Source organism: Hemibagrus wyckioides, linkage group LG17 (genome assembly GCF_019097595.1).
Source record: "Hemibagrus wyckioides isolate EC202008001 linkage group LG17, SWU_Hwy_1.0, whole genome shotgun sequence".
Lineage (NCBI taxonomy): Eukaryota > Metazoa > Chordata > Actinopteri > Siluriformes > Bagridae > Hemibagrus > Hemibagrus wyckioides.
The window spans coordinates 16966845-16989991 of NC_080726.1; the positions used below are offsets into that span (position 1 = coordinate 16966845).

Genomic DNA, 23147 nt, shown 5'->3' on the forward strand with positions numbered 1-23147 from the left:
AAGGGCTAACAGTAAAATTGTGATTTTAGCCATAAATGTAACTAAGCATAAGGTGCATGTTTATTGTATAAGAATTTTCTGTAAAATCCTTTTAAAACCAATTTCACATATTAAACCCACTCATATTCTATATTAGTCCCCTGTATGTGGAGTCAAATATAAACATCTGTACAAATAATCTTCTATATTTATAATATTTAAAAGCAAGTAACCTTTTCAGTTTCACTGCTTCCTTTTGTAAATGCTTTTGTAAATGTATGTGGTTGCCATGACCTGAATGTCTTTCTAAATTAATACATTCAATCTGATTTCCATCCATGTAAAACCTTATCCAACTTCATGATGTGAGACATTTCCTTTCTGGTGTGTTTTTGTTCTGATTCATGTCCTGTCTCCACCTATACTTAACTCCCTGTTAAATGCTTTCATTTCCATGATAATTTCTGTATAATTTTCAATCATTGTGTGTTTTGTCCTCATTGTGAAGTACACCTTTCGTGTTTCTGAACTCGTAAAAAGAACACTTTTGCCCTGTTTTTACTGACCTAGAAATTTGCACATTTTAGATTTCTTGTTATGAAGGTGAAAGTTAGACAAACATGGTAAAGATGTTAGCAGTGGTTTTGCTGTTTCTCAGTGGACTGGGACCAGTTACAACAATCAGACTGGATGGAAACGGCTACACCGATATTCTGATCGTCATCAGCCCCAGTGTGCCAGAGAATGAAGACATTATAAACCAAATCAAGGTATTTTTATTTATTTATTTATTTATTTATTTGCTTGCTTACTCTTAAGACCTCCATGAACTGATTTAAAGAAGATATTTTAATGAGTTCTCTGATGCGGTTCAACAGGCATCTCCCTCAAAAATGCCATATAACATTATTAGAAAAGTCTGATTATTGTACAGACAGCAGGAATGTGTTGTACCACCCTGCAGAGAAATTAAACCAGATCACCTCAAAGGATGTCAAATATTCTCTCATATTTCTAAATGTCTTATTATATTGCAGTGGTTCCCAAAGTGGGGGTCACCCCTGAGGTGATTAACAGGTTAAAGACACAGCAATAGTGTCAGTTGCAGCAGATCACTTTACAGCACCATCATATTTCAGATCAATTTACAGCACCATCTTATTTCAGATCAATTTACAGCACCATCTTTTTTCAGATCAATTTACAGCACCATCTTATTTCAGATCACTTTACAGCACCATCTTATTTCAGATCACTTTACAGCACCATCTTATTTCAGATCAATTTACAGCACCATCTTATTTCAGATCAATTTACAGCACCATCTTATTTCAGATCACTTTACAGCACCATCTTTTTTAGGCTTAGGAGATTTTTGTTAAAATGAAACGTTGGTTAATATCGACCAAAGACAACACAGGGAGGCCAGCGGAGAGACCAGCGGAGAAGCACCACTGTCACTGCTATAGCTATAAGTCGGGCTATGCATGGGGATAAACTGGCCCGTGAGCTAGAATCGGTGCCGCTGTCTAGCGGGACTATTGCCCAGCGCATCTCCGACATGGCCCAGGATATAACGTGTCAGCTGGGGGAGAGAGTGAAGAAAGGGAAATACGCTTTACAGTTAGATGAATCCAGAGATGTATCAAACTGCCCAGCTGCTTGTATTCGTCAGATACAGTTTTAACCGGAAAACTTAACGAGGACTTTCTGTTTTGCACCCCGCTGGAGGGAACATGCACAGTTGAGGACATTTGACCACAAACTAAAAGAAGATGGACTGTCTTGGAGCGAGTGCATCGGTGTGTGTACAGATGGTGAGGTTAATATTGAAATTTAACGAGTAAATTACAATAAAAATGATATGGCTGTTAGGCTGTTGTGCTTTTTAGTGTTGTCTCGTGTTTGGATTGGATCATTGGTGCGTGTGCGCCGTTGCGCGCAACGTTTGTATATTTTAACCATCTCCGAGGATAGTGGGGGTCGCGATCACTGGCACCGTTATTTTGGGGGTCGTGGGAAAAGTTTGGGAACCCCTGTTATATTGGACTCATAATATCTTCCAGAATCGGTGTGAATATGCAATTTAGAGTGAAAAATGTTTGTGAATGTTAAACTGTCCAAAGTTGTTTTTGATCCAATGAACAGTCACATTTTTACTTGTGCCCCATTCACAACTGTACACAGTAGAATATACAGGCGAAGTGCCTGTGTCATAAAAGTAGAATAAAAATAGTTAAAAATAGAAATACAAAAAAATTTATTAAAATATAAAATTGTAATATACATTAAATATTAATTTAATTAATTTATTATAATACATTGAAAATAGCAATACAATTACTTGTACTTATTGTTAACTAATATTAGGAAACATTAATGATGGGAAACGGACAGTAATTCCACCTTGAATATTAACAACAGTAAAATGTAAAAAAAAAAAAATCACACAAATAACTTGATTGCTGTAAAACAGAATGTCATGACTTTTATTTGTGATATTCAACTGTAATATTAACCTGAATAATGAGGTACTGCATGGCTGTGGAATCACTTAAAGGAGAAGTTCACTCCAAGAACAAAAATCTACAAATAATTTACTCACCCCCTTGTCATCCAAGACGTACATGTCTTTCTTTCTTCAGTCGTAGCTCATCTAGCATCAACAAACATTAGGGCAGTCTGTTCAGGTTGGTGGACCAGATCTGTCCCTAGGTAGATGCCAGATTACTCTCACTGAGAGCGATTTACACTCCAGAACACATGATCGAGAAGCAGGCTGAGACCTGGGGAGTGGCATGTCCATGAAGGTGGTGGAATGCATATGGCAATTTTTGGCCAGACAGAAGTGGCTATGTTCGTCCCACTGTCCCCTGTGGCTTTCTCTTTTCCCTTCTGGGTGGTGCTCCTTGGGAGATTCACGTCAGGAGGAGCCTCCTCTCTCACGTGTAGGAGGTGATTCTCCAATGCATAGTGTCAGCCATAACGCAGCATCTCGTTCCCTTCTCAGGGAACCGGGTTACATACATAACCTGGTGTAGTTTTCCCTGTTTGTTTTATGTATGTTGATTTGAAAAAATTCCCAACATAGTTTTTAGGCTGATGGTATCCTAAGTCTGTAACCTGTTGAACCAGTGTTAATGTATTCATTGATATAGACTTCAAAGTACTCTTGTACATTGCTCTGGATAAGAGCGTCTGCCAAATGCCAGAAATGTAAATGTAAATTTGAATCAGATATTGAATCTCAGATGGTCTACGATGGTCCTTCACTTGACTACATTAGACCGGTGAAGAGCGCTGACACACTCCAGATGGATAACGGCAGATAAACCTTTATAATGTCTAAGTGGCCAGTAAAAACACCAGGTTTATCTAACAGAAAGACTGAATTTCATCAGCAACTCTGAACAAATATTAGTCAAGTGGTGTTTAAATCATCTGACATTTATTCTACTGACATCATTATGGTCATTGTTAGGAAACATAACCGCTTGTGCAGTTGCTTGTGCCTCTAGATCTTATTGTCCAATGAAGGATATCTGTGAAGAGATAAAACCTAACCCTAGGCAGACCAGCCCATCTGACACCAAGAACCACACCACGGTTAAAGTCTCAGATCAGATTTTATTCTTGATTCTGATGTTTGATTTGAACAGTAACTGAAACTCTGAAAATTCTGGTTTCATACATTTTGAGCCTGATTTTATACATTGTGTTGCTGCCAAATAATTAGCTGATTACGTAACTACATGAATGAGCATGAGGGTGTTCCTAATAACGTGGACAGTGAGTGCATACAAACATTTTGCTTGAGTCAGGATGAGCAATGATCCAGGTTTCTTCTAGGGCTAAGTGAAATAGTGTACCTGAGAAAAACTGTGGCTTCATGTGCATTGAAATGCTCAGTAAAGTCTGATTACTTACATTAATTTACACACATACTGTACATAAACATTCCACTCTTCTGTCTCCACAGGAAATGATTGTCAGTGGATCAGAATTTCTGTTTGAAGCTTTAGACCACAAGCTGTACTTCAAGGAGGTGAAGATATTAGTACCACCAAACTGGACTACAGGAAAGTATGAGCGAGCAACAACAGAATGCTTTGACAAGGTACAACCTTCATTCAGTGCTGAGGATCATTTATTGACACGTCTCTCATTTATTCAAGAAACTGTGTGTATTATTAATATAATATGTACAAAATATTCTAAACATTTTGTTTTTAGGGCAGAATAAGAATTGATAACGCAAATTCTGCATTTGGTGATGAGCCATACACTCCCCAAGTCACAGGCTGTGGAACTGAGGCTCAATACATTCATTTCACCCCAAAGTATCTGTTAGACAAAGATCTGTACAAAAATGTATACGGACCTAAAGGTGAGAACTAACCTGTGTTTAAAACAAACACACACACACACACACACACATTAAAAACAATCAAGAGGCATCAACTCATAGAAATGTATTATTTCTAACTTCCTCTGTAGCAACAAAATATAATATTATACATGTTTTACTTTTAGGAAGAGTTTTTGTGCATGAATGGGCTCACCTCAGATGGGGGGTATTTGATGAATATAATAAGAATGAGCCCTTTTACCTGTCTGCTGGTCAGAATAAACCAACAAGGTCCTATATTCACCTCCCTATAGAAGAGCAAAAATTATTAAACATAAATGTATATTATAGCAGTAATTGTCAGTAATGTGTTGTGTTGTTTTTTTCAGGTGTAGTGATAAAATTTTAGGAGAGACATTACAAGTTATTAATCAAAGTACTCAATCTTGCTGGTTTCATATGACTGGCCTTCCCACATCCAGCTGTAAATTCTTTCCAAATGTAAAGCAAATTACAAATGTCTCAATAATGTACTCGCCCAGCATGGATTCAGTGAGTAAGGCTACTGTTCAACATAGTTTCCAATCCATTTTAATTTAATTTTTAATTAAATTTAATTAAATTTTTCTTTTTTTTTTGATGATTTTTTTTGTAGGTAAGAGCATTTTGTAACGAAGAGGAACATAACGCTGAAGCCCCCAATGAACAGAATTCAAAGTGTAAAAAGCTCTCAACACGTACAGTGATCTTTCAGGAATCCGTAGACAAAGATGCCCTTCACAATCTAAAGCCTCTTCCATGTCCACCGCCAGCTCCAACATTCAGAGTCCTACAGAGGGGAACTCGGGTCGTCTGCCTCGTGCTTGATGTCTCAGGAAGCATGGCGGTATATTAATTCACATAAAATAGCCCTCCAAAGCAAAAGTGCTGGCTAAAACTAGTGGAATGTAGCAGATTTTTGTCCTTATTTACAAACAACAGATTACTGTAACTACTTGAAGACCACAAAAAACAAATTTCAATATGTAGTCATGCTTTCCAAAAAATAACCAAAAGAAACCAAATGGTCTGAATTTGTGTCTTCTCTAAGTCATCTGAATGGTACTGGAATAAACAGGTACTGGAATAGACATGTGAAACTCCAGAGCTGAATCCCACTGAGATGGTGTGATGGGATCTTAAGGGAGCTGTGCATAAATGAATGCTCTTTCAAGTTTGAAAGTTTAGCTAAACAGCAGTCATCTGATACAATAACAGCTCACTTCAAGTATATCTTCTTTAGCATATTTCCATAAAAACGTACACCTTATAAATCAAATGAAAACCATCAGTGCATTGCAGATATTTAAAAAAAAAAAAATTCATTTATAGAAAATATCTCATATTTTTTTCCCCTTTAAAGAACGCAAGAATAAAACAACAACAACAATCTGCATCAGTTTTTTTAAACCATGGCATACAAGAACAGCAGTTTGTGGCTCTTGTGACTTTTAGCACCAAAGCTAAAGTACTCAGCCCACTGACGTTAATAGATGGACATGCCACAAGAGACAAACTAATACATATGTTGCCAACAAACGCACAAGGATCAACAAATATCTGTGAAGGACTCAGAGAAGGCTTTAAGGTAAGAGACTCGTGTAAAGACTCCTCCTACACTCTTTGACTAAAATTCCATCTTCATAATGTTAAATGTTAAACTTCTCTTTGGTCTAGAATTAAGAATTAACTGAAAGATAATCAGTCTGTGGTGATTAATGCCAGTTTCTTTCTATTTTTATTTCAGGTTCTTTGAAAGGATGATGATAAAACAATCGGAGATGAAATAATATTTCTCACAGATGGAGAAGCAACTGATAATATTCAAGAGTGTTTACAGGAAGCTGTTCAAAGTGGCTCAATCATTCACACCATATCATTTGGCCCAAAAGCAGACAGTGTACTGAAGATCATGGCAGATCAAACAGGTGAGATTTCACGTGTACTTACCCAGTGGTTTGGTTTACGACCAGAGAAACACCTCCGACATTGCCAACACCATTACTCTTACTGTTCCAGGAACTGCAGAGGTAAACCTTGTTTACTGTGATTTTGACAATTTTTAAAGACAATAAAAAACAAACACAGTTTTAAATAATGCACACTGTTTCATTACCTTTCCTGCAGCCAGGTGATTGGAAGTACATGTTCCTCAGTGAAGGCACAGCTGCTCAGGCAATTAGTTTAATAGTAATTAGTCAAGCAGCTCATGAAGATGTTTATCCAGTCACAGTTACAGTCAGAATGATCCAGGAGACCAGTGATGACACCAAACCTTTGCTGGTGTTGGCTGAGGTCGCTCAGAATTATAACCCTGTGCTGGGGGCCAGCGTTTCTGCAACACTTGAGTCAGATGAAGGACAATCGGTCAGTCTGCAACTCCTTGATAACGGCGCAGGTAATACTGGTAGAATGTAGAAGTGCATTATATCCTAATAACTGTGGAAATGATTCATGACACAACGTTTGCTAAATAGCACCATTTCCATGCTGGATATTTTTACAGGAGCTGATTCTTTCAAAGGTGATGGCACCTATTCCAGATATTTAACTAAAATATTACGTGGAAATACAGTCTAAAAGTGAGAGTGGAATATCAACACACAGAAGTTCAGTTTCCTCCCTACAGACACAGCGGTGCCCTCTACATCCCTGGATATGTTGATGATGGTAACCACTGCCTTCTATTATCACTCAGTCAGAACTGACCAGTCCAGCAGTCAAGGAAAAATAGCCAGAATTCCCGCATTTCATTAAGACTACATGAACATACTGCACGTTATGACTTTCACTATACTTTAATAAAACATGATGGATGAGACGTGTAGCATGAGGTCTTAGAAAACTATTATGCATACACAAAGGAACGAAAGACAAATGAGCAACCACAAGTGTTTCAAGTCCATGCTGTGTTTCCTCCATCCAATGACAAAAAATGTGATGTTTACCTATAGACAGTTATTTCTTGAAAACAACAGAGACTAAAGTTGCGTTTCTGTCATCTGTCTCTTCATGCCATTTGTATGTTGACTGAATGTGTAATTTGTCTACTTGCATCTAGTTTGTTCTCCAAAGGACCTGTTTGTGTTTATTAGACACATGACTGTATGTGATGTGTATTATCAGATACATAATCTGATATTATGTATCTGATAATACAGAACCAATGGTTAACATGGTTTCCTGCAAGGAAACAAGTGCAGTCATCATTGGTTTGCACAAAAAGGGATTCACAGGCAAAGATATTGCTGCTAGTAAGATTGCACCCAAGTCAACCATTTATCTGATCATCAAGAACTGAAGGAGAGAGGTTCAATTGTTGTGAAGAAGGTTTCAGGGCGGCCAAATAAGTCCAGCAAGTGCCAGGACTGTCTCCTAAAGTTGACTCAGCTGTGGGATCGGGGCACCACCAGTGCTTGCTCAGGAAGGGCAGCAGGCAGGTGTGACTGCATCTGCACGCACAGTGAGGAGAAGACTTTTGGAGGACAGCCTGGTGTCAAGAATGGCAGCAAAGAAGCCACTTCTCTCTAGGGAAAACATCAGAGACAGAGACATTATTGACGCATATGTACTCGCCTCATTTGAGTAACATTCAGGGTGGCGAATGATATAAATGCTGAATTGGCATGAAAATTCTCTACACTTAAGCCTAGTTCACACTACAGGATTTTAAGACCAATTTAAGCCTGATTTGCAAATTAACGAGCTCGCCGACAGATTGGTCTGTGATCGTGGGAAAATCAGTGGGTGATCAGCGCTCGGCAATCTTTATGTGTGATCTACTCAACAATGCATCAAAGAGGCTCGCTGACACCTCGCAGACAAAATCCATATATCTGGCATGTTAAATATCTGGGACGGTCGGCCGACTCGACATCACGTGGTGTCAATTGTAGCTACAACCTTCAGCCAATGAGAGAGCAAGTCAACAGAGTTGAGGTCACCAGAAGAAAAGCAGCAGCAGCAACATGGCTTCAAAAATAATGTGGACACAACATTTATTTTAATAAATTAACATTTATTTAGAGCGAGACTCCTGCCGACGTCCATTTTCAAAACAAACCTCTACCGAAAGTCTCGCGTCATTTCCGGATGCACCTGTCGCGTGTGTTTTCGTGACAAAACGTGGTTTGGGGATGGAGTTGGGTGACAAGAGTTGTTGTCAGATCGTGGGGTGTGCGACCCCCTCTTGTGGATCATTTACAAAGCGTTGCGTAGTGTGAACACCGCAACAAAGAACAAAAAGACATAAAGACATACAGTGAAGTCATGTACTCTGAACAGCAACGCGATCTGCCGGCGGTTACAGTCTTGTGGTGTGACCAGGCCTTTATCCGATGAACCATCAAACTTATCTGGGAGTGCCATCATGGTGAGCTCAGATCTCAGTACTTAGAATTAGTTAGTTTCTCATTCGTGACCTGTAGGTGGGTTATCTGCTGATGATATGTTGCCAGTAGTTTTTCCTGGTATGTAAAATGGGCCTGAAGATGAGAAAACTCCGCTGGATTCACCAAAGGGTTCCCTCTGGTGGTGGAGAGTGGGAGGCACCACTGAAGATGTTACACTGGGATAGAGAGCATACATAAAAATAACATTTCGCTGAAATGTTTTAAGAACGTCCCTGATCATTTAGCACTGTTTCGAATTTGTAGTTTACTTTTTAACTTTTCACCATAAATCTGAATGTAGAAGCCACATTAATAAAGTCAAATGTACAGGCAGGTTAATAAGTCAAGCAAATCATGTGGTGTAACCTGCAGCAACACCACATGACAGAGAAGACTCTGCCCACCCTGTTATTGTGCTTGGCTTGTTCCAGAGAGGCAGCGAAGTTAAAGCATCGGCAGGGAACTCCAGCACTCTTACTGACATCCAAATACCTGTGAAGGGAAGCATGGAGCAGGTCAGATCTTCCTTAGTGCCATGAACTTTGAGAGTATAATGTATAGCAATAGCTTAAAAAAAACACTGATCAGTAAAGAAACTAAAATATGCACCGCTTTCGAGACTCGAGGTCAGGATTAGTGTTGTCCACAGCCACGCTGTGTCCTTCCTTCAGTGCACATTCACATGCTGACACACAGTGCTGCCATGACCCCAGTGTGTCCTAGCAAGAATACCTCATCATCATCGTTATCATCATTATTATCTAGAAGAGGAGTGTCCAATCTTACCTGGATAGGATCGGTGTGGGTGCAGGTTTTCATTTAGTCCATGAAGAAGCCACACCTGAGTCTACTGAAAGCCAAGATCAATTGATTAAATAGGTGGAATCAGGTGTGACTTTTGCTGGATTGGTATGAAAACCTGCATCCACACCGGCCCTTTGTGGATATGATTGGACACCCCTGGTGTAAAAGAATCTCTCACTGTTTCTCAATATTTGGATAGGTGTGTAATTCATTAGTCTAACCCAGATGTTTCCCTTTCCAATGTAAAATTGAAAAAAAAAAACCTCCAACTCTTTAAATTTTAGGCAAGTAATGAAAATCAGTACAGATCTATTGTGTGAAAGAATTAGAGCTTTTTATACCAGAGCTGTTAAAATATAGATTTAACTTCACATCATTTTAATAGTGTTCTTATTTTAAAACTGCAGTTATAGACAGGCTGACACTATGTGCATACCTTTTTAAATAAACAAGCTTTTAATCTGGACTTCTGAAAAGAATCTAGCACTAAATACACCACCTCAGGAGTGTTGAGGTGGCATGACCCCTCATATACTCACCCTGTTTATGTACGCATATCCCTTAGGAATGATGTGGGTTTGAAAAAAAGTGGATTTGCCAGCTGCAAAAGTAAACAAGGGTAAGGTCATTTAATAGGATTTTTGTCAAGCTACAAAAGCATTTAAGAAACCTTTCACAAAAAAAAAACTTACAACCAGGGAATCCAACAGCAACAATGATTTCCTGGCAGGTAGAAGTGAGCGAGGCAGTAGGAGGGTCATACAGACGTCCCTTTGGGTCTAAACCTCTCTGCAGGTTATAAAATTCTACAGTGAATAATTATACTAATTCACAGTGTCATGTAAATGTGAACACAGTATCACAGTGTCATGTGGTCCATTCAGGTCCAATCAGCTAAGATCCAGTTCAACTAAGCATAAATACACTGAGTAAATCTGTACAGAGGCAAACACAGACAAGCAATTCCACAGCTCACCGGATCAAATGATGGCAAATCATAGGGAGCAGCTTTCCAACCAAGGAAGAACTCCTCTGGAGTGTGAAACTGTATACCAATGTTCAGAGCAAACTAGAAACAAAATGAAAGAAATATGCCATTTAAAATTTTATCCTCAGGATAAAAGAAGTCCTCAGGAAAGTGAACAATAAATAATGTGCATCAACGTTTAAGAACACATTTGTGTTAATATCTTATACAAAGTAAGCAGTAAAATGTGCTACTTTATGTTCATCACTACTGTAAGCAAGTAGTGGCCATGGGCTGCATCTCACCAGCCGGTCACTACAGGAGAAGTCCTTCTTCTTCTTCCCTGGAGCCCAATTTACAGGACGACCTGCTGCATCTAGTCCAAAAAAACCGTGAAGAGCAAATCATTTACTAATTTACTTTAAATAGCTGGGTCCAGTATCAGGTCTTCAGATTCCCCTTTTAAAAACCCTGAATGCATCAGTATAAGCTGAATAATCTGAATAATAAGCCTTTATTTTTGGGCAGTTCAGGATGAGGGGTTAAATCACAGAAAATTTTTCAAAAATTATTTTTGCGGATTCATTTAATTCTCGGTTTTTCTTAAGAAATTAAGATTAAAACGAGCTTCACTGGAACCAGGCATTTACAAAACATTTCCTTCCTTATCTCTTCCTGCAGACCCAGCACAGACCTCCAACTCACCTCCAGCATAAACACTCTGGGATTTATTCACAATTATTCCATTGTTTGCCTGGAAAACACAGTGTATATTGTAGATCATTTGCAAATGTCAGAAACTTCACCCCACAGGCCTTTATTCATCAGAGTAATGTATACAGTCAAATCTGGTCATAAAAAAAGAATCTTCTTTTTTAACATTTTCTTCATGAATTATTTCATTTTTATATAAATATCAAAAATTATATAAAACAGCATATACAGTAGTTGCATATAAGAAAATCAATTTGTCTTGAATTTAGTAGTATTCAAATATGCAGGACACAGTCATTAATCCATTACATCTGTTTTACAGTGTTTGGTTAATCTCTTTCAGGGTTAGACTGATGAACAGTACTAGTTTACTGGTTTAGAATGGAAGCTTGGTATTGAGTTCACCATGTTAATCAGCGTGACTTTTCTTTGTCGTCACTACTGCTTTCTTGATAATTAATGCTGAGTCACTCAGTGACTTTGACATAGTTATTGATGATGGAGGTTCCCACTGTTCCCAACAACCAGTCAGTAATCAGTAGCATTGCCACACACTGCATGCTCACAGCACACTGCTTACCTCAGACAGTTTCACCTCACCTGAACCTGTTTATGTTCGCTATCAGTCCCTCCAGGACTGATCTATCCACCTGACCTCTGTCCTCATCTATAGTTACTTTTAACTAATAAGCATTATTTTAAATAAACATAACTAGTACAAAACGGTAGTTACATACAAAACAGCTCTAGTAGATATCACAAAAGACAATAGCTCAGTGTATTAACGTATGCCTGTTATGATACCAAGATAAGCATATGTGAAGAAATATAAACTATTTTTTAAATGCACACGCTGTGTAATTACATGTAATAACTACCCGGCATGCTAGCTTACTAGCTTAACAGCTCAACAGAATCGGCCTAGTTCATCGCTCCTTCCTCTGCTCCTTCTCCTTCTTCCTCGGTTTTTCAAAAAACTTGTTGAGCATTACCATTGCCTGCTGATCTGGAGCATGAACTTTAGATTACTTTACAATCTACTGCTTTAAAATCTCTCACTGGAAATATCTATCATTAATAAAAGCATGTAACCTGAAATGTTTCACTTTCACTGCTTCTTTTTTCTGCGTATTTTGTAAGAAATAAATTAGATCTTATTTTCCATCGCGATAAATCCTGACTTCTTCTGAAAATCTTCATTCTTCATGTGCCTAGTTTGTTATTTGATATAAAACATTTAAGAAAAAAAAGTATAATCACTGAATCATTGTTCTCAATGTTGAACTCCTTTTGTTACCCATGGATAATGCCTTTTACTGTACAGTACAGTAGATAATGACAAAGACCACATCTTTGGTTTGTATAAATTGTAATCTGTCTCAATAAACTCTAAAAAAGCATTTCTCCACAAACCCTAACTCTGTGTGGTTCTTTTGCTATTATTTTTTTTTCCTGAAATCAACATCCACATACAACATACAACAATACATAAAACAAACAGGGAAAATAAGAGCTAGTTTAAGTGATTCAGAAACAGGTAGACGGTCAGTGACTCAGCAGTACAAAAACATGAAATTGTATGGGAAATTCATTCCACCACCTCAGTGCCAGATCAGAGAAGAGTTTATGTTTACCTATTTTGTACCCTGAGAGATGGTGGGACCAGTCGAGCAGTGCTAATAGATCAGAGGGAGTGAGGTGCAGAGGTATCAGAGGGATTCTTGGCTTTGTAGGCAAGCATCAGTGTTTTAAATCTGATGCACGCAGCTACTGGAAGCCAATAGAGGGAACGCATCAGTGAGGTGGTGTGGGAGAACTTAGGAGGATTAAAGACAAGTCACACAGCTGCAATGTGTATAATTTCCAGCCGACGAATTGCATTCTAAAGTAGACCTGAAAGTAGAGAGTTGCAGTAGTCCAGTCTTGAAATGACAAGAGACTGAACAAGCACTTGAGCAGCCTGTGTGGATAAAAATGGCCAAATCCTTCTGATGTCGTACAGAAGAAACTGGCATGAACGTGTGACATTAGTAACATGGAAGGAAAAGGACAGTTGATTGTCCATGGTTATCCCAAGGTTGTGAGCAGTGGCCAAAGGGGAGATCAAGGAGTTGTTCAGAGATATTGCATGATCAGCTCAGAGGCAGTGGCAGCAGTGCGAACTGGACTTCTCAAAAAGTCCATATTCAATTAGGCTGAAGACATACCTTTAAATTAAAATTACAAGTAAAGTGTCCCTTCAACCCTGTTAAACCCTGTTACAATCTTCAACCCCATCACACTATTCTCAACCCTGTTACATTAATAGTTAATAGGAAAATAATATTAGGAAGACGATTAAAAACTTTAATTTAATTTAATTTTTAAAATAGCTTTACTTGCTGAATACCACCCAATATGTTAAGGGCTAACAGTAAAATTGTGATTTTAGCCATAAATGTAACTAAGCATAAGGTGCATGTTTATTGTATAAGAATTTTCTGTAAAATCCTTTTAAAACCAATTTCACATATTAAACCCACTCATATTCTATATTAGTCCCCTGTATGTGGAGTCAAATATAAACATCTGTACAAATAATCTTCTATATTTATAATATTTAAAAGCAAGTAACCTTTTCAGTTTCACTGCTTCCTTTTGTAAATGCTTTTGTAAATGTATGTGGTTGCCATGACCTGAATGTCTTTCTAAATTAATACATTCAATCTGATTTCCATCCACGTAAAACCTTATCCAACTTCATGATGTGAGACATTTCCTTTCTGGTGTGTTTTTGTTCTGATTCATGTCCTGTCTCCACCTATACTTAACTCCCTGTTAAATGCTTTCATTTCCATGATAATTTCTGTATAATTTTCAATCATTGTGTGTTTTGTCCTCATTGTGAAGTACACCTTTCGTGTTTCTGAACTCGTAAAAAGAACACTTTTGCCCTGTTTTTACTGACCTAGAAATTTGCACATTTTAGATTTCTTGTTATGAAGGTGAAAGTTAGACAAACATGGTAAAGATGTTAGCAGTGGTTTTGCTGTTTCTCAGTGGACTGGGACCAGTTACAACAATCAGACTGGATGGAAACGGCTACACCGATATTCTGATCGTCATCAGCCCCAGTGTGCCAGAGAATGAAGACATTATAAACCAAATCAAGGTATTTTTATTTATTTATTTATTTATTTATTTGCTTGCTTACTCTTAAGACCTCCATGAACTGATTTAAAGAAGATATTTTAATGAGTTCTCTGATGCGGTTCAACAGGCATCTCCCTCAAAAATGCCATATAACATTATTAGAAAAGTCTGATTATTGTACAGACAGCAGGAATGTGTTGTACCACCCTGCAGAGAAATTAAACCAGATCACCTCAAAGGATGTCAAATATTCTCTCATATTTCTAAATGTCTTATTATATTGCAGTGGTTCCCAAAGTGGGGGTCACCCCTGAGGTGATTAACAGGTTAAAGACACAGCAATAGTGTCAGTTGCAGCAGATCACTTTACAGCACCATCATATTTCAGATCAATTTACAGCACCATCTTATTTCAGATCAATTTACAGCACCATCTTTTTTCAGATCACTTTACAGCACCATCTTATTTCAGATCAATTTACAGCACCATCTTATTTCAGATCAATTTACAGCACCATCTTATTTCAGATCACTTTACAGCACCATCTTATTTCAGATCAATTTACAGCACCATCTTATTTCAGATCACTTTACAGCACCATCTTTTTTAGGCTTAGGAGATTTTTGTTAAAATGAAACGTTGGTTAATATCGACCAAAGACAACACAGGGAGGCCAGCGGAGAGACCAGCGGAGAAGCACCACTGTCACTGCTATAGCTATAAGTCGGGCTATGCATGGGGATAAACTGGCCCGTGAGCTAGAATCGGTGCCGCTGTCTAGCGGGACTATTGCCCAGCGCATCTCCGACATGGCCCAGGATATAACGTGTCAGCTGGGGGAGAGAGTGAAGAAAGGGAAATACGCTTTACAGTTAGATGAATCCAGAGATGTATCAAACTGCCCAGCTGCTTGTATTCGTCAGATACAGTTTTAACCGGAAAACTTAACGAGGACTTTCTGTTTTGCACCCCGCTGGAGGGAACATGCACAGTTGAGGACATTTGACCACAAACTAAAAGAAGATGGACTGTCTTGGAGCGAGTGCATCGGTGTGTGTACAGATGGTGAGGTTAATATTGAAATTTAACGAGTAAATTACAATAAAAATGATATGGCTGTTAGGCTGTTGTGCTTTTTAGTGTTGTCTCGTGTTTGGATTGGATCATTGGTGCGTGTGCGCCGTTGCGCGCAACGTTTGTATATTTTAACCATCTCCGAGGATAGTGGGGGTCGCGATCACTGGCACCGTTATTTTGGGGGTCGTGGGAAAAGTTTGGGAACCCCTGTTATATTGGACTCATAATATCTTCCAGAATCGGTGTGAATATGCAATTTAGAGTGAAAAATGTTTGTGAATGTTAAACTGTCCAAAGTTGTTTTTGATCCAATGAACAGTCACATTTTTACTTGTGCCCCATTCACAACTGTACACAGTAGAATATACAGGCGAAGTGCCTGTGTCATAAAAGTAGAATAAAAATAGTTAAAAATAGAAATACAAAAAAATTTATTAAAATATAAAATTGTAATATACATTAAATATTAATTTAATTAATTTATTATAATACATTGAAAATAGCAATACAATTACTTGTACTTATTGTTAACTAATATTAGGAAACATTAATGATGGGAAACGGACAGTAATTCCACCTTGAATATTAACAACAGTAAAATGTAAAAAAAAAAAAATCACACAAATAACTTGATTGCTGTAAAACAGAATGTCATGACTTTTATTTGTGATATTCAACTGTAATATTAACCTGAATAATGAGGTACTGCATGGCTGTGGAATCACTTAAAGGAGAAGTTCACTCCAAGAACAAAAATCTACAAATAATTTACTCACCCCCTTGTCATCCAAGACGTACATGTCTTTCTTTCTTCAGTCGTAGCTCATCTAGCATCAACAAACATTAGGGCAGTCTGTTCAGGTTGGTGGACCAGATCTGTCCCTAGGTAGATGCCAGATTACTCTCACTGAGAGCGATTTACACTCCAGAACACATGATCGAGAAGCAGGCTGAGACCTGGGGAGTGGCATGTCCATGAAGGTGGTGGAATGCATATGGCAATTTTTGGCCAGACAGAAGTGGCTATGTTCGTCCCACTGTCCCCTGTGGCTTTCTCTTTTCCCTTCTGGGTGGTGCTCCTTGGGAGATTCACGTCAGGAGGAGCCTCCTCTCTCACGTGTAGGAGGTGATTCTCCAATGCATAGTGTCAGCCATAACGCAGCATCTCGTTCCCTTCTCAGGGAACCGGGTTACATACATAACCTGGTGTAGTTTTCCCTGTTTGTTTTATGTATGTTGATTTGAAAAAATTCCCAACATAGTTTTTAGGCTGATGGTATCCTAAGTCTGTAACCTGTTGAACCAGTGTTAATGTATTCATTGATATAGACTTCAAAGTACTCTTGTACATTGCTCTGGATAAGAGCGTCTGCCAAATGCCAGAAATGTAAATGTAAATTTGAATCAGATATTGAATCTCAGATGGTCTACGATGGTCCTTCACTTGACTACATTAGACCGGTGAAGAGCGCTGACACACTCCAGATGGATAACGGCAGATAAACCTTTATAATGTCTAAGTGGCCAGTAAAAACACCAGGTTTATCTAACAGAAAGACTGAATTTCATCAGCAACTCTGAACAAATATTAGTCAAGTGGTGTTTAAATCATCTGACATTTATTCTACTGACATCATTATGGTCATTGTTAGGAAACATAACCGCTTGTGCAGTTGCTTGTGCCTCTAGATCTTATTGTCCAATGAAGGATATCTGTGAAGAGATAAAACCTAACCCTAGGCAGACCAGCCCATCTGACACCAAGAACCACACCACGGTTAAAGTCTCAGATCAGATTTTATTCTTGATTCTGATGTTTGATTTGAACAGTAACTGAAACTCTGAAAATTCTGGTTTCATACATTTTGAGCCTGATTTTATACATTGTGTTGCTGCCAAATAATTAGCTGATTACGTAACTACATGAATGAGCATGAGGGTGTTCCTAATAACGTGGACAGTGAGTGCATACAAACATTTTGCTTGAGTCAGGATGAGCAATGATCCAGGTTTCTTCTAGGGCTAAGTGAAATAGTGTACCTGAGAAAAACTGTGGCTTCATGTGCATTGAAATGCTCAGTAAAGTCTGATTACTTACATTAATTTACACACATACTGTACATAAACATTCCACTCTTCTGTCTCCACAGGAAATGATTGTCAGTGGATCAGAATTTCTGTTTGAAGCTTTAGACCACAAGCTGTACTTCAAGGAGGTGAAGATATTAGTACCACCAAACTGGACTACAGGAAAGTATGAGCGAGCAACAACAGAATGCTTTGACAAGGTACAACCTTCATTCAGTGCTGAGGATCATTTATTGACACGTCTCTCATTTATTCAAGAAACTGTGTGTATTATTAATATAATATGTACAAAATATTCTAAACATTTTGTTTTTAGGGCAGAATAAGAATTGATAACGCAAATTCTGCATTTGGTGATGAGCCATACACTCCCCAAGTCACAGGCTGTGGAACTGAGGCTCAATACATTCATTTCACCCCAAAGTATCTGTTAGACAAAGATCTGTACAAAAATGTATACGGACCTAAAGGTGAGAACTAACCTGTGTTTAAAACAAACACACACACACACACACACACATTAAAAACAATCAAGAGGCATCAACTCATAGAAATGTATTATTTCTAACTTCCTCTGTAGCAACAAAATATAATATTATACATGTTTTACTTTTAGGAAGAGTTTTTGTGCATGAATGGGCTCACCTCAGATGGGGGGTATTTGATGAATATAATAAGAATGAGCCCTTTTACCTGTCTGCTGGTCAGAATAAACCAACAAGGTCCTATATTCACCTCCCTATAGAAGAGCAAAAATTATTAAACATAAATGTATATTATAGCAGTAATTGTCAGTAATGTGTTGTGTTGTTTTTTTCAGGTGTAGTGATAAAATTTTAGGAGAGACATTACAAGTTATTAATCAAAGTACTCAATCTTGCTGGTTTCATATGACTGGCCTTCCCACATCCAGCTGTAAATTCTTTCCAAATGTAAAGCAAATTACAAATGTCTCAATAATGTACTCGCCCAGCATGGATTCAGTGAGTAAGGCTACTGTTCAACATAGTTTCCAATCCATTTTAATTTAATAGTTTTTTCATTTTTGCTTGATGCCTTCATCATATACACTGTGATTTATTTGTAGGTAAGAGCATTTTGTAACGAAGAGGAACATAACGCTGAAGCCCCCAATGAACAGAATTCAAAGTGTAAAAAGCTCTCAACACGTACAGTGATCTTTCAGGAATCCGTAGACAAAGATGCCCTTCACAATCTAAAGCCTCTTCCATCTCCACCGCCAGCTCCAACATTCAGAGTCCTACAGAGGGGAACTCGGGTCGTCTGCCTCGTGCTTGATGTCTCAGGAAGCATGGCGGTATATTAATTCACATAAAATAGCCCTCCAAAGCAAAAGTGCTGGCTAAAACTAGTGGAATGTAGCAGATTTTTGTCCTTATTTACAAACAACAGATTACTGTAACTACTTGAAGACCACAAAAAACAAATTTCAATATGTAGTCATGCTTTCCAAAAAATAACCAAAAGAAACCAAATGGTCTGAATTTGTGTCTTCTCTAAGTCATCTGAATGGTACTGGAATAAACAGGTACTGGAATAGACATGTGAAACTCCAGAGCTGAATCCCACTGAGATGGTGTGATGGGATCTTAAGAGAGCTGTGCATAAATGAATGCTCTTTCAAGTTTGAAAGTTTAGCTAAACAGCAGTCATCTGATACAATAACAGCTCACTTCAAGTATATCTTCTTTAGCATATTTCCATAAAAACGTACACCTTATAAATCAAATGAAAACCATCAGTGCATTGCAGATATTTAAAAAAAACAATTAATTTATAGAAAATATCTCATATTTTTTTCCCCTTTAAAGAACGCAAGAATAAAACAACAACAACAATCTGCATCAGTTTTTTTAAACCATGGCATACAAGAACAGCAGTTTGTGGCTCTTGTGACTTTTAGCACCAAAGCTAAAGTACTCAGCCCACTGACGTTAATAGATGGACAAGCCACAAGAGACAAACTAATACATATGTTGCCAACAAACGCACAAGGATCAACAAATATCTGTGAAGGACTCAGAGAAGGCTTTAAGGTAAGAGACTCGTGTAAAGACTCCTCCTACACTCTTTGACTAAAATTCCATCTTCATAATGTTAAATGTTAAACTTCTCTTTGGTCTAGAATTAAGAATTAACTGAAAGATAATCAGTCTGTACTGATTAATGCCAGTTTCTTTCTATTTTTATTTCAGGTTCTTCGAAAGGATGATAATAAAACAATCGGAGATGAAATAATATTTCTCACAGATGGAGAAGCAACTGATAATATTCAAGAGTGTTTACAGGAAGCTGTTCAAAGTGGCTCAATCATTCACACCATATCATTTGGCCCAAAAGCAGACAGTGTACTGAAGATCATGGCAGATCAAACAGGTGAGATTTCACGTGTGTAATATTACATAATGTCACATAGTTGATTGTTTCAGCTCTAGTTCACCAGTGTTGCTTTGGATTTTGATTATTGTTCATATACTGCAGGGGGAAAGTTTTATGTAGTGCCAGATTCTAAATATTCCTACAAGCTTGTGAATGTCTTTTCCTCATTGACACTGTTCGATGGAAATCCCATGACACAGCCCATTCAGGTAAGTGATACACACACACTGGGAGTGTCTCAGTATCAGTCAGTCTATTCATCTAATGTTGTTACTTGTTTCTAAACAGCTGGAAAGCACTGAAAAGGTTGACGTTTGGTTGAATGGAACAGTTCCCATCGACCGGACTGTAGGAAACCAGACCACCTTTATTGTCACTTATGAAACTAGTGCACCCACTGTGTACTTACAGTCACCCAGTGGTTTGGTTTACGACCAGAGAAACACCTCCGACATTGCCAACACCATTACTCTTACTGTTCCAGGAACTGCAGAGGTAAACCTTGTTTACTGTGATTTTGAATAAAGACAATAAAAAACAAACAGTTTTAAATAATGCACACTGTTTCATCACCTTTCCTGCAGCCAGGTGATTGGAAGTACATGTTCCTCAGTGAAGGCACAGCTGCTCAGGCAATTAGTTTAATAGTAATTAGTCAAGCAGCTCATGAAGATGTTTATCCAGTCACAGTTACAGTCAGAATGATCCAGGAGACCAGTGATGACACCAAACCTTTGCTGGTGTTGGCTGAGGTCGCTCAGAATTATAACCCTGTTCTGGGGGCCAGCGTTTCTGCAACACTTGAGTCAGATGAAGGACAATCGGTCAGTCTGCAGCTCCTTGATAACGGCGCAGGTAATACTGGTAGAATGTAGAAGTGCATTATATCCTAATAACTGTGGAAATGATTCATGACACAACATTTGCTAAATAGCACCATTTCCATGCTGGATATTTTTACAGGAGCTGATTCTTTCAAAGGTGATGGCACCTATTCCAGATATTTAACTAAAATATTACGTGGAAAATACAGTCTAAAAGTGAGAGTGGAAAATCAACACACAGAAGTTCAGTTTCCTCCCTACAGACACAGCGGTGCCCTCTACATCCCTGGATATGTTGATGATGGTAACCACTGCCTTCTATTATCACTCAGTCAGAACTGACCAGTCCAGCAGTCAAGGAAAAATAGCCAGAATTCCTGCATTTCATTAAGACTACATGAACATACTGCACGTTATGACTTTCACTATACTTTAATAAAACATGATGGATGAGACGTGTAGCATGAGGTCTTAGAAAACTATTATGCATACACAAAGGAACGAAAGACAAATGGGCAACCACAAGTGTTTCAAGGCTATGCTGTGTTTCTTCTATCCAGTTGCAAAAAAAGTCTTGTTTACCTATAGACAGTTATTTCTGGAAAACAACAGAGAATAAAATTACGTTTCTGTCATCTGTCCCTTTGTGTCATTTGTTTGTGAATGTGTAATTTGTCTACTTGCATCTAGTTTGTTCTCCAAAGGACCTGTTTGTGTTTATTAGACACATGACTGTATGTGATGTGTATTATCAGTCAGTTAGGGTGTGGAGGCTGGGGCACATGTAAATATGGTCAAGAGTTTTGTTTAAGAAACAACCAGAAAAATCACCCTCAGAAACAGGAAAAAGGCAGAGTTCAGGCGAATTGTGAACAATATCTGTATAATCCAAGAGCTCTAACGTGGAAACAGAACAATACTGAGTTCGATCTCACAGGTTTAGCTGTATGTGTCCAAAATAAAACTAAATTAACAATCAACTAAATGAATAAAAAAACAAATACAGCAATAACTGACATCTACATTCTCTTTGCAGGTGAAGTGAAATTAAACCCTCCTGAGCCACCAATAAACCTGAAGCCAGTTGATGTGGGCAGCTTCATTAGAACAGTAACTGGGCAGAGTTTTGTAGTGGAAAAAGATATTTCTATAAACTTCCCTCCGAATATGATCACAGATCTGATTGCAGAACTGCAGGAGGACACCGTGATTCTCACATGGACGGCTCCTGGTGAGGATTATGATCTGGGAAGAGGTGAGTCAAGTGCACGCTTACACAGACTCTTTACGATCCATCACATTTGACACTATTTCAATGTCTTTGACTGAAAGTCTGAAGTAGTCATACAATTAAACTAATTTGTTATTGATACAAAAAACTTTCTTTAGATTTTCAGATGTGGTTGTATATAATGTATATATAATACCATGCAAATATATATATCTATCTATTTATCTACCTGTGTGTGTGTGATTAGATAGATAGATAGATAGATAGATAGATAGATAGATAGATAGATAGATAGATAGATAGATAGATAGATAGATAGATAGATAGATAGATTCCAACATTTCCAACCCTTAGTGTACATATGAGAGATGTTCTCCATGCACAATCGATCATAGCCTTAGAGAATTTACTGAGTATAAATAAGAATCTCTGACACTTTAAATGCTTCTTCTTTCAAGCCAAATCCTATGAAATCAGGTGGAGTGAAGATTTTAAGACAATCCAATACAGCTTCAGCAGCACTAATCTGGTCAACACTTCTGGACTCGTCCCTCAAACCTTCGGCTCACCTGAAAAACATACTTTCCAGCCCAGTATCACACTTCAACATCACACTACGCTGTTCATTGCTATTCAGTCAGTGGACCAACAAGCAGCAAAGTCTGAGATATCCAACATTGCTCGAGTAACCAAGTATGTCCCAACTCATAGACCCCCACCAAGCTCAAAGCCAGACCTGAACCTACCACCTCAAGCACACAGCTCAAATCCAGGCCTGAACCTACCACCTCCAACACCCAGCTCAATTCCAGGCCTGAACCTGACTGCTATTATCTTTTCACTCGGTGTGATGACCATCGTAGTGTGTCTTATAGCTGTGGTCATCACATGGGTACTGAAGCGGAGAACACATTATATTATTAACAGAACAAGAACAAGTGAAATGTCATTAATAGAACAATACAAGCCTAAAGAATTTGACTGTATTGCTCCAATCTGATTTGTTTTTTCACATTTCACATTATGAGACTAGTGTGAACCCAAGATTACTTATCGCTGATATATGAATTTTAATATTGTGATAAACAATAAAAAAGACAAAAATCTAATAATTCAAATCTTCAGACTGTCACATATCAGTCACGTAACTGA

At 38.1% G+C, this 23147-nt stretch overlaps 3 protein-coding genes across 5 annotated transcripts; 2 read left to right on the forward strand and 1 right to left on the reverse strand.

The window, feature by feature from the left end:
* Positions 1-415: 415 nt before the first annotated feature.
* Positions 416-7074, forward strand: LOC131367734 (calcium-activated chloride channel regulator 1-like). The gene is given in 12 exon segments (XM_058413208.1): positions 416-749; positions 3959-4096; positions 4213-4366; positions 4513-4618; positions 4717-4879; positions 4983-5213; positions 5730-5954; positions 6114-6308; positions 6340-6396; positions 6494-6764; positions 6873-6932; positions 6935-7074. Coding segments are annotated over 12 exon segments (1890 nt in total). The 5' UTR covers positions 416-599.
* Positions 7075-8419: 1345 nt separating this feature from the next.
* Positions 8420-16472, reverse strand: LOC131367616 (bifunctional polynucleotide phosphatase/kinase-like). 2 transcript variants are annotated; one of them, XM_058413020.1, is made up of 9 exons: positions 16229-16470; positions 11234-11282; positions 10834-10904; positions 10538-10630; positions 10254-10350; positions 10101-10162; positions 9367-9476; positions 9162-9249; positions 8427-8933 (listed from the first exon to the last, which is right to left on the reverse strand). In XM_058413020.1, exons 1-9 carry the CDS (start codon positions 16250-16252, stop codon positions 8877-8879), a joined length of 651 nt encoding a protein of 216 aa, XP_058269003.1. In that variant the 5' UTR covers positions 16253-16470; the 3' UTR covers positions 8427-8876. The 2 variants fall into 2 exon arrangements, with proteins under 2 accessions (XP_058269002.1, XP_058269003.1); XM_058413019.1 differs by having other exon boundaries at positions 8420-9249; positions 16229-16472.
* Positions 14080-23038, forward strand: LOC131367613 (calcium-activated chloride channel regulator 1-like). Of its 2 annotated transcripts, none has more exons than XM_058413012.1 (14): positions 14080-14393; positions 17603-17740; positions 17857-18010; positions 18157-18262; positions 18361-18523; positions 18628-18858; positions 19373-19597; positions 19757-19937; positions 20043-20149; positions 20229-20435; positions 20525-20795; positions 20904-21068; positions 21801-22019; positions 22454-23038. In XM_058413012.1, the coding sequence occupies exons 1-14, from the start codon at positions 14244-14246 to the stop codon at positions 22993-22995; spliced, it is 2859 nt and encodes a 952-aa protein (XP_058268995.1). In that variant the 5' UTR covers positions 14080-14243; the 3' UTR covers positions 22996-23038. The 2 variants fall into 2 exon arrangements, with proteins under 2 accessions (XP_058268995.1, XP_058268997.1); XM_058413014.1 differs by lacking the exon at positions 14080-14393 and adding an exon at positions 14885-15440.
* Positions 23039-23147: the final 109 nt, after the last annotated feature.